This window comes from Bidens hawaiensis, unplaced genomic scaffold (genome assembly GCF_021521415.1).
Source record: "Bidens hawaiensis isolate Kalapana, Puna unplaced genomic scaffold, B.hawaiensis_p1.1 tig00073721_1, whole genome shotgun sequence".
NCBI classification, from domain to species: Eukaryota; Viridiplantae; Streptophyta; class Magnoliopsida; order Asterales; family Asteraceae; genus Bidens; species Bidens hawaiensis.
Genome location: NW_027502823.1, coordinates 1 through 12,084, shown reverse-complemented (window position 1 = coordinate 12,084; position 12,084 = coordinate 1). Strand labels below are relative to the sequence as shown.

At 34.3% G+C, this 12,084-nt stretch overlaps 1 protein-coding gene across 1 annotated transcript; it reads left to right on the top strand.

The window, feature by feature from the left end:
- Positions 1-5,953: 5,953 nt before the first annotated feature.
- On the top strand, positions 5,954-9,220 carry LOC143606236 (protein HEAT INTOLERANT 4-like). Its single transcript, XM_077082070.1, has 10 exons — positions 5,954-6,074; positions 7,044-7,133; positions 7,225-7,283; positions 7,376-7,509; positions 7,600-7,650; positions 7,726-7,781; positions 8,254-8,324; positions 8,405-8,446; positions 8,745-8,807; positions 9,113-9,220. The coding sequence occupies exons 1-10, from the start codon at positions 5,954-5,956 to the stop codon at positions 9,218-9,220; spliced, it is 795 nt and encodes a 264-aa protein (XP_076938185.1).
- Positions 9,221-12,084: the final 2,864 nt, after the last annotated feature.

The following is a 12,084-nucleotide window of genomic DNA, read 5'->3' as shown; positions in this document are numbered from 1 at the left end:
ATTTTTGTGTTTTTATATTTTTTGTTTTTTTATTAAATTTTGAGTTATAATTTTTTATTTATTTATTTTTAATTTTTTAAGGGTTTTTTTTGTGTAGCTATAAATCATTCTCATCTTTCTCATTTTTGTCTCACTTTGTAGAATAACTTGACCACCCACAATTAGAATATAATACTAGTTCAACTATTCAAGGTAAGTATATATACATGCCTGGAAAAATTTGAAAACGATTAGAAACAAATAGTTTTTAAAAAATGGCCATGAAGCCAATGTTTTAAAAACCGGTTTTTTACTCATATCGGAATGTGCTAAAAAATAGTATAACCGGTTGAACCGGGTTATAGCGGGAGGTTTAACCGGTTGAATAATTTACCTTATAATTTCCTATAAATGCAACTTTAACTTCAAAATAGCCTAAAAGTAAATGATTCCATAACAAAAAATAATCCAAAGTTAATCAACATTAAAAAAATAATTCAAAAGCACTCAATTTAAAAAAAAAATAGTCCTAAAGTTTACACGTTTGATGTTAATTGTTGGGTTAAAAGTAATTCTGATAAAATATGGGCCGCAAAACATTAAACAATTCTCGTACTTAAAACCGGTTTGCTGATAGATACCGGTATTTTAGAAAAAACCGCATGTACGATGTTCTAGTAAACCGGCCAAAAATACCTGGCTCAAAATACTGGCATGCCGTGCGAATTCCGATTTAACCGGTACAACCGGTTTTTAAAACACTGCATGAAACAACTAAAACATAAAATGATTCAGAAGAGGAATCAAACCTTAGTGGTTTGGCTGGGTGTTAAAGATCAAATAGAAGGTAATAGGATATGGAGATAGTTAACAATTAGGCCACCTATGTATAATAATAATCTATGTATGTATAATAAATATGCGATTATGTGTGTGTGTGTATATATATATAGGGGAAGGATATCGTACAAAGTAATATTCCATACTAAACGTGCGAATCACATAATCAGTCGGTGGCAAATGTGTAAATAACTAGAAATCTCCCTTTTCCTCTTAAATATCAAATTCATCGATGCGGAACCATCAAAACCCCAATCAATTCTCTCAAACTATCTACAATCATCGATCAATTTCACTTCAATTCAACTCGAAATCATCAATATATCATCAATTTCAAAAAATTAACTAATTTGGAACATCGATTATGAACAAGTTAGCTTAAAACGAATTGATGTTGCCGATGTGAACGAACTGAAACATCAACAATCGAATTAACAATGAATCTCTGACTAATCACGACTCAATCATCACTTTGAAGAAACTGATTTATGTAATTATTAATTGATGTAAAAGCCCAATTTTGGATATAGTAGTAGACGTGGAAGTTGGTTGCATTTGTTTCTGTTAAACACGATGGAGTTAAAATGTATGGTTTCAATGTTACTCTACTCATATAAAGAATTACTCTACTTGTAAAATAATATTACACAAGTTGAAATTGAAAATTATACTAGTTGGAACTGAAAATTACTTCACTTTGAAATTTAAAATTACTCTACTTGTAGTTTTAAATCACACTACTTGTAATATAAAATCACACAACTTGATTTTGTAAATTACTTTACGTGAAATTTAACTTACTCTACTTGTATAAAATTACTCTACTTGTAAAATAAAATTACACTAGCTGTAATTGAAAAATACTCTACTTATAATTTAAAATTACACTACTTGTAATATTAAATGACACTACTTAAGATTGAAAATTACTATACGTGAAATTTAACTTGTGATATAATTTATACTACTTTTTTCAACTAGAGTAATTATTATCTAAGTAGTGTAATTATCGAATCCACTTCTTCTTCCTCTGCTTCAAAATCGTGTTGATTCAAAAATCACCCTGTGACTATAAAATTGATTGACAAATTGCACAACACTTTGTAACAAACGGTACAAGCATGGACGTTTACACTACTTACATTTTGTATTGTAATATAATTACTCTACTTATATAACTTTATTACTCTACTTTATTATAAAATTACTCTACTTGTAATCTAAAATTACTCTACTTGAAATTTGATTGTAGCTTAATTACATATTCAAAGTAGTTACAGATCTTCTCTTCAACCATCGCAGTATCTTAATTGAATAATTATGTTTGTACGACACAATTTGTTCAAATGATTTTGCACACGTTGTTACTTTCAATTATCCATTAACTGCACCCTCTTCCTTCCATGAACCATCGTCAGTGATGTTTAATTCCTCTATGAATCGTTTATTGTAGTCAAAATTAAGAGTCTATCTAACATTGTTGATCGACTAATTGATCGTTGATGTCTGTTGATTGTTAATTGACTGACACTTAATAATTACAATATTGCCACAGTAGGATTTCTAGTTTTCGTTTGATTCGCACGTTTAGTATGAAAATTTAGTTTGTATTTGATCCAAACCCTATATATATACACAATGTTGTAAAACTCCCGAGTAGGCGGCCGAGTATTCCCCTATTACTCCCCGCCTAGATCGAGTACTCCCCGTGTCACACCCCGCCTTCGGGCCTAGGCGTATGACCAATAGTTGGTACCTGTTTTGCAAATATATCAGAGTTACATTCTTTTAGCGGAAGTCATAAAATATTATTATAATGAAATCTCGGGAATTTAATACCCGTTTTGATATTTCAAATACCTGCCATTTTAAAAATATGATTCTTCTCAATATTTTAATTAAAACATATGAGTCATCAGATCACTTCTAATGACTATGTCCCAAATCTTCTAATCTGGCTTGCTTGTCTGTTCTACCTTTACTGTTTCCCTGAAATGTGGGGGAAAAATACGTCAGCTATGTGCTGGTGAATAACGCTGACTCAATAAAAAGATTTTCATAATTTATCATAATATAATCATATACAAAATCACCTTCGTTAAGATACAACACCAATAGTGTTCAACGACTCAGTGGGCCTCATCCCATCTCATCGGAATTAAAAATACCAATAGACCACATAATCGGACTTCACTCGCCCTAGAGACAGTTACTTGCCTCATGGTCAGTATGATTGTAGTGGTCTACTAAAAATCATATATGAATGGATCCAGACACATGTGTATTTTAGCCTGAGTGTTTAGTACTACCTTGTATCAAAACGTTTTTAGAGGATTTGAACCAACCCCTCATGCAAATACTTTCATAACTCTTTACATATAGATAACAGTCCATAGTTTATAAGAGTAAATATTCCATAAACATGGAGGATTTGTACCAATCCTCATATAAAATCTTTTCTGACTCTTTATCTATGGATAACCCTCCATAGTAAATAAATATCTTTAAAACAGTACATAAACGTATTTACGTCATAAAACATTTCACACTATAAAAATGTTGGACGTATTCACCTTTGTTCTTGATCAGTGTATCTTTCTGATTTATGCGTTCTTTCTATCTCGGACCTATAGTACGAGAACAGCCTTTGTATAAATATCTAGATCAATGATCTAGCTTCAGATCTATAGTCTGTTTCGTATAGCTCAACCTTGACAATCATTTCTTTAAAACATTTGGACCTTTAGTCCATTTGTCTATTCATTAATCATATACTATGTTTCTTCTTCAGGAAGAAACATCTATATTGGGTTTCTTCTTCAAGAAGAAACTTTATTTTAACTATAACATTTGCATATATTTCTTAATCATAGAGAAATATTATTTTATTTCTCACATTTCTTAATCACAAAGAAAACAATACTTTGACTATAACCTTTACTTATGAAAAGGTACATTATGCTTATCAGTAATCAAGGTTCAGGCTATACTTCCGACCATAGTCTAAGCCTTTATAATAATAAAATAATAACTTAAGCAGAACAACTACCTCATGCGGGTATTTTAATTGCCTAAGTTTTGTACGGGCAGCACTTCTACTCCCTTATCACTTATTGAAACTTAAATCGTCAGGACCTTGCTTCCAGCTTGCTTAACACATCTACGGATCGTTAAAACTCCAGTTCTTGCACAATTACGAGAAATCGGGACCATGGAACCTTATAATGGTCGGGCACGCCTCCCAAAGTTGTGTGTGTGTGAAGAAAGGTGTTTTTGGGATGTGAATGCTTTAAACCCGTAGCCCCCTTTTATAGGCAAAGTTTTGCCCCCATAGGCCATCGCGTAGCGCGACGCCGCAATACGTATGATTGTGCCACGTGTTGACACGTGGTTGGACACGTGGACTGGGTTACTTAACCGGGTCATCGCGTAGCGCGATACCCCTTTCCTTCTGGACCATCGCGCAGCGCGACGCCCCCTTTTTGTAACTTTCTAGGAAACATCATCACGTAGCGCGATGCTAAACATATCCTATTCATCGCGTAGCGCGATGGTTCTAAAAATTTTTATTTTCAGCCCTTTAATTTTCAAAATTGATGTTTTCAATCCGAAACTTAAATAGGGTATTTCTCGAGATGTTACACCCCGCCTCGGCTGACTACTCCTTAGGTATTTCCGAGTAATCTCCGACTACTCTCGAGTACTCGCAACTCCCCAGTCGACCGCCTAGGACCGCCTAACGACTTTTACAACATTATATATATATATATATATATATATATATATATATATATATATATATATATATATATATATATATATATATATATGAGAGCGAGAGATTTCTTTTAAGAACCAATTTGAGCTTTAAGAACTCGAAAGAACTTAACGTAACAATTTTTTTTGAATTTTTTTTACACATACGTAATATATGCAGGTTACATATACGTAAAAAAATTATAGAATTTTTTGCGCACCGAATCGACTTATTACATATGTGTAATGGACGTTTAAATTAGTGTAATCACTATATATCTTTATTCTCTCTTCTACTTTAATTTTTTAATCATATTTAATCTTAACCACATAATCTAATCTATTTAATTAAATGTGTGGTCAAGAATGAAGTTCTTAAAACTCAACAAGTTTCTCAAAATATTCCTCCCCTATAAACACCTAAAATTATTACACCAAGACAGAATTACAGAAATTGTTCTTTATCTTTTACCCAAATTTCACTCATTGTTCCTGATCTTCAAAATTGATCTTTTTTGTCCTTTACGTTTTAAAATCCAACAGCGTTTCTCCTTTTCCCTTAACCCGGTTAGATTTTCTTGTTAATCCTGTCATGTGCATTACACATGAGGGCAAGTTGGTCATTTTACCTGTTTATTTAAAAATCATTTTAATAATTAAAACTAAATTTAATTACAAGATTAAAACAAATAACCTTTTATATTTACAAAACCACCTCCCCTCAACCTTGTTCAGACCATCACCGTCGCAACTGCTTCTTCTCCGGCGAGCCACCATCACCATCTCTGACGATGATAGTCATAGACCATCACCATCTCCGACGATGACAGTCATAGACCATCACCATCTCCGACGATGACAGTCATAGACCATCACCATCTCCGACGATGACAGTCATAGACCATCACCATCTCCGACGATGACAGTCATCTCCGACGATGACCGTCATAGATAACCGTAGCTGGCCCACCCCATCTCCCACCTCCACCCACGTCCCCCAGCTGTAAATCGTCGTCACATCCAACCCCAACCCGGAACTCGAACCCGTTTACACTTCCGTCAAATCCTTCGCTCCGGCCACTGTAGCCAACCTTGGATCCGGGTTTGACTTCTGTGAAATATTGGAGGTGATTGTGATTGAATTTGTTGGGAATTGAAGAGGTGAAATGGGAATTGGTTATTCGGTGGTGGGTTGAATTATTATAAAAGCATCTGAATTTGGAGAGTGAAAGTGATGATGATAAACAGGCGGTGGCTTTTGATGTCTTTGATCTCAGAGCAGCAGCAGCAGCCATGGCAGTCAGTCAACCCAAAAGATTGGTGTTTGACGGGAAATTGTTAGGTTTTGGAAGTTAAACGAAATGGGTTGATTAGAAAGATGGGATTTTTTAAAGAAATTTGTGTGTGTGTGAGAGAGAGAGAGAGGCAGGCAGTAGTGGTGGTGGGTTCTGGTTGTAGTGTTGGTGGCTCGCCGGAGATGAGCTACGGTGGTGGGAGAGGTGAGTGGGGGTTAAGTTAAATAATATTTAAATAACTATTATAATTATATTGTTTATATTATAAAATGTTTTTTTTAAATAAATAGGTAAAATAACCAACTTGCCCTCATGTGCAATGCACATGACAGGACTTAACAAGAAAATATAACCGGGTTAGACGAAAATGACAAACGCTGTTGGATTTTGAAACGTAAAGAACAAAAAAGATCAATTTTGAAGATCAGGGACAACGAGTGAAATTTGGGTGAAAGATAAATGACAATTTCTGGAATTCTGTCTTATACCGAGGCCTTATTTTTTTTTTGAGGGCCTCAAACCCTAGCTTTACGCATCTCTACAGTTGGGCCGGGCCTGAATATAGGGGTTGTGAATAAAATGAAATAATATTAATAGTAATGATTAGAAATTTCCAAACCCTAGAATTGAACGTCATCACCACCAGCACCTATCGATTGGAAAGTAAACATGAAACGTTGTTCAGAGACTTCAACGTGTGAAGAACAGCCTAAAAGAAAATATTCTAAGACCTTAGAGCTGCTTGAGTTGGTAATATTATATAATATTTGTAGTTGCAATCGATCTATTTGTTACAAATTAGGTTGTGGATTTAAAAAGCAAAATACAAACCACCAAATTAATGTGCATGGCTTTTTTTTTCATAGCTGCTAGGTTTTATTTTCTTGTAATATATTATTATTAATGTGAGCGCAGGATCACTTATGGAAGCAGACCCCGGTCTTCCCCGTCGGGGAAAAGGTTTGCATGTGCTACCATTATACAATACAATACAATACAATACAATACAATCTATCCTAGTTTTTCCACATTGCTGTTTGACATTTCATCACATGTCATGACAGTGGACCGAGCCTCATGTGTTATCTAAGCACAACTGGAAGTTCTCAAAACTACAAGTTAGTATTCGATCTGTATTTATTTAATTTGTTTGATGTACAAAATGCTATCAAGTTCCTAATAATAATAATAATCAGGATGCATTTAAAGAGGGTGGACTGTTACATGGGAAGGAGAATGTCTATCTCTTCACTGTTGGAGAGTGTAAGCCTGATCATATTTATATATCATTACTTGAACATATTGCTATTGGCTGCTTGGCTTCTACTTGATTTTTAATTTTTATTTGTTGCAGCACAAGGACTCACTCTTGATGGTCGACCAACAAAAACCTACGCACCCGTGGTTATTGCTGTAAGCAAGATCATAAATCTAATTATTATATATCATCAAAGAGATATTGCCCTATTAATCTATGCTTTTTTGATTTACTATTGGCCGAGCAGATTGTATCTCCATTTCCACCTTCTGATAAGATGGCAATTATACCTGTAGATGAGGGCTTGCCCTCCGCAAAAGTTATTGACATGGAGAAAATGAACATGGCATGGGTTCCGTGTAGCATTCCACTACGACAACGGTGCCTGCTGGTTTACTTTTATTTATTTGATGACTTTAATATATTTTTACTGGCGAATGGGGATTGATATGCTTCATCTCAATTTTGTAGGGGTGACACGCCTCCACCTCAGATTTCTGTCATAAGTTATGTCCAAAACATGTATGCATCCTTACTTGAAAATTTCTACAGTTATATTTTTTTGTTGGTAGCTAATCTTATCTGACTGTGACACAGGGATACTTCGGATATTGGTATTGAGCTTGGTCCTGATTCTCATATCTGCCTCCCATGTAAGCGTAAATTAGTGAATTTACTTTTTCTTCCCCGGACTTTGCAACTCGCAAGATACAAAATCCTTCGTATAAAATGCCATTCTTATGTATAGTGCACTTTTATGGTCTCCCGATCATTTGTTGTGAAATCAGATCGTGGAACAATAAATTAAGTAAAAGGGTTATGTTGTCTTTTAATTAAAATATATAATTTAGGTTTCTTAGTGTTTGAAGTTGAGCTGTAGATAAGTCAGAGTTGGAGTCAAGTTAGAATACCTGTTCTGCAAGTATTAGTAGCATATAAGTAAGGCTTTGATTTATTGTAACCTCGTACTTTCAATCTATTAAAAACAGAAAAGGTCGTAGTGATCGTCAACCATAAAGTTTACTGTGTTTAAGATTGTGATTTCAATTGTTCAACATGAAGTACTATCATTTTAAAGCTTTTGTATGAAAAGCCTGCTTAGAAGAATCGTTTCTGTTTTTGCAGACTTTGATAATCTTTCTAAGGCAAAACAAAGCACTGCTGTTGATATAGTGTATCCAGCTGAAGGAGAGCCTGTAAAACACTAACTACACATAGATATTATCAACCTGGCGCTTAATTGATTGGGTTAATTTTATATGTTTTGCTTCTGTAGATTGTTGTTGATCGGTTTGATTGGAAGGTCACCTGGCGTGAGGTGAGCCATACTTTTATCTTTATTTCTAACTTCTATTGCTTGCTTTATCACGCATTGGCAGCCTATATATAACTAGTAGAGAGAAATAAGCTGTCAGTATGTAAATGCTACTATGCCCGTGTTTGCCATTTAAAAATTTAAAAATAAAAAATCTAAAAACAATAATTGCCGTATTAATTGTTTATTGGATTACATCGAAACAGAAGGCAAGCGGGCAACAAGCTGCGCCGCTACCCCTTTTTGAATCGCAAAACCCAATCTTAAAATTTAAAATGTTGTTACAATTGCTTATTGGCAGACTTTCATTGATGGGCTCATTGATAAGGGGAAACTGAGTATTGATCACAAGGATGCCTTCAAGGTAGAGTAAACTTACTCGAGCTTTGTCAAATTAGTTTTCGATCCTGACCTTGTTTTTAAAATGTGCTCAGCTCTTTCTATGTAGATATTTCTCAAAGAAAAGGTTATACAAGAACAGAGAGCTAATAGAAAGGTAGCCTTGTCAAATTAATTTTTGGATGGTTTGGTTCATTACTGGCATTTACTTACAACTCAGCAATGCCTTCAAAACCGGACTGGGCATCGAGCCAGATGCCTTGCTGGTTCACTGGTCGGGCATGAGCTTGGTTCACTTAGTAATTTTGGTCAAACCATTTCTTATTGTAGGCAATACTGGCTCTGGAGGATTTGAGTAGGACCGATGAGAAAGTTGCTGCATTTGAAAATATGAGGTTTTATAAATTTTACCCGGATTTTGCCGTCTTCCAGGCTTGATTTTATTTAAAATTGACGTGGCCACAGTTCAAATTAGGGGTGTACATGAAACCGAAAAAACCGATCCAAAACAGAAAAGACCAAACCGGAAAAATGAACTGAAAAAAAAACCGTTTGGTTTTTATGTTTTTGAAAAAACTAGAAAACCCGAACTGAATCTAACTTATAGTTTTTTATTTTTTTTTATCAAGTAATTTATAAGAATTTAATAAATATGCAACTCAAATATGTTAGTCCAAATTTATACTATCAAAATGATTTATGCCCCAATTCATTGTTTTTGGACATTTTTTTTCATCCCAAAATGTTTTTCAAAACCATACGGTTTTCAAAAATTGACAAGTTGAAGTTTCGGTTTTTGGTTCGGTTCTTGCCAAAAACAGTCTCAGATCGAACCGTGCGCACACCCTTTCTTCAATTGGGCTTATTTTGAAAAATAGCCAGAACAACCTTGTTGATTAGTTAGGGTTATTCAATGTTGAAGCATAAGTTTTTCTTGCAGTCTTTACGTATAAGTTCCTATTATGGCAACGCTCATCAAGTATTCTAAGGAAATTATTGCGGTGAAGCCTCCTGACATATGTAATTTGTATTTATATATAAGTTAGTTCCAAGCATCGTACTACTTTTAGATTTTATTTTATTTTTATTTATTTTATTTGCATTAGCAGAGTTGTGGGCTATTTGAATCGGGGTCTTTTAATATGCACAATTATATTCATATTTCAAACCAAAGATGTGTTCATCTATGACCAAACCATTCTTTTGAGTTAGGTCTCAAATAAAATAAAAACAGGTCCCCGACCCGGCGGTTACTACTCAAAACTGGACCATATCCTACCCGCGGGTATGGACCGGGCTTTGGGTTTCTCCTGGAACCGGAACCGACCCGGAACCGGTTCCATCAATACCCAGTCAAAACCCGACGCTACCCGAAACCTGAAAAACCCGGTCAAATACCAGACTATATCCTGAACCGGTTCCTACCAGAACCGGGTTTTGACTTTTGTTAACCATACCCAGAACTGGTTCCTATTCGGTTCCTGAAAATACCTGGTTTGTGCACCTCTAGCTCATACGTAGTGGTTAATGTTTCTTTAAGGGCATTTTTGCCACATCATCATCACTCCTTTTGATAAAAAAAATGTAGTGGTTAATGCTTTTTATAGAGATTTATTGTAGTACGTTTATGCCCTTATGATGCTCGATTATGGATGTTCCTACGGCGAAGGATTTGCCAAATCTTTGGGATCAACCATCATGGTTCCGCATCATCACCGACCCTTAATCTACTGAATATCTTGGATTGGCTTTTTATTGTTATTACATTGTTTAACTTAAAAAACATTAGTTGCGTGTAGGGCGGGCCTGGTATATGTTTCGCTGATGATCGATTTAAAGAACTTATGAAAGAAATAAATGAAGTCATTTGAATGAATTTTTAATCCACTCCATTGAAGGGGCTAGGGTTCAAATCAGGTAGTCATAAATTTTCTTTATTTATCTACTGACTGAAAAAAAAAATACATAAACATAAAAAATTTAAACACTAGACATGTTGTATAACTGTATAAGGGCATAGGATCAAACCAGTTGATCTAAGGTCTAGTTATGATCAAAAGTTTATTTAAAAACGACAACCCCTTATAGGGACTGATTCGAGATGGTCAATCTCTCAATAGACCCGTAGAGTGGGCTAGGCTCCAAGAACAAGAAAGAAGAAGAAAAACCGATTTGAGACAAATTTTCTAATTTTCTTATTACTTTTCTCAAACGAAGATTACAATTTATAGGAAAAATAACAATTTTCTAATTTCTTATTACTTTTCTCAAACGAAGATTACAACTTATAGAAAAAATAAACGCATAAAATTAGGAAAGGATAAACGATAAGGAAACCTAATTTGACTAAAATAAGAAAACTAAATAATATTAAACTTAATCACTAATCGTATCCCCCCCCCCCCTCTTCCTCACCCTCTTATCTAATCTTCTAAAAGCATTCTCATTCTATCCATTAAAACATCCCTTATCTTTAAATTTTAAAAAAATCTTGCAAATACTCACTTCATCCAATCCTCTATTCATATACCCTATCTCTAATTTATGAAAATATGCTACACTAACTTTTCATTTAGGGGGTGTTTGGGATTTCTTATTTTACCTTCTTATAACTTTTCAATAAATTAATAAGTTACAAAAATTTAGCTTATTAATTTTTCCCTCTCACATCAAAAGTAATTTCAAACACCTAATTCCTTCTCAAAAAGTTAATAAGTTATAAGTTGGTGAAAATAAGCAATCCCAAACATCCCCTTATAAAGCTATTGTAACACTCCCTATCTCAACTCCCGTACTTTCACCCGCTTATTTCATCTTCTGACGCCCATCTTCCATTCCCACTTATAAAGTAGGTTAATCTGTCTTTCCTTTTCTTTCTTCTTTCCCTATGAAGCAAATCAGAGGCAAAACCTAAATCAAAGAAATCTTTGTTAATCGACAATATCTACAACCGGTACTCTCTCCATCTCTCAGTTTCAATATGTTTATTGTAGGATTAAACTATTAGTATGATTTGGAGGTGTTCTCACAAATATGTCGACAGGATTAAAGAGAAGCTAATTAGGGTTTGTAGATGTTCTATTTTCATGTTCTTGGATAGTAATTTGGGTTATTAGGGTTTTTAGATGGATTGTAATTTGGTTAATGATTAGGGTTTAGGGTTTGTAGATGTTTAGAGTTATATAAAAATTTGTTCATAGGGAATAAAGATGGTGGTTTCTTTTACATCATATTTTTAACATGATTCGATTTTGTGTGAATTTCTTTAATTTACTTGGTCCATTTTGTTGCTTTTAGAGTAT

Bases quoted from the DNA above. Each gene is read 5' to 3' on its own strand.
- LOC143606236 (XM_077082070.1), top strand. From the start codon at position 5,954: ATGGGATTTTTTAAAGAAATTTGTGTGTGTGTGAGAGAGAGAGAGAGG. The intron at 8,447-8,744 runs GTGAGCCATACT...GCTTATTGGCAG, and splicing joins GGAAGGTCACCTGGCGTGAG to ACTTTCATTGATGGGCTCAT. The intron at 8,808-9,112 runs GTAGAGTAAACT...TTCTTATTGTAG, and splicing joins ATCACAAGGATGCCTTCAAG to GCAATACTGGCTCTGGAGGA.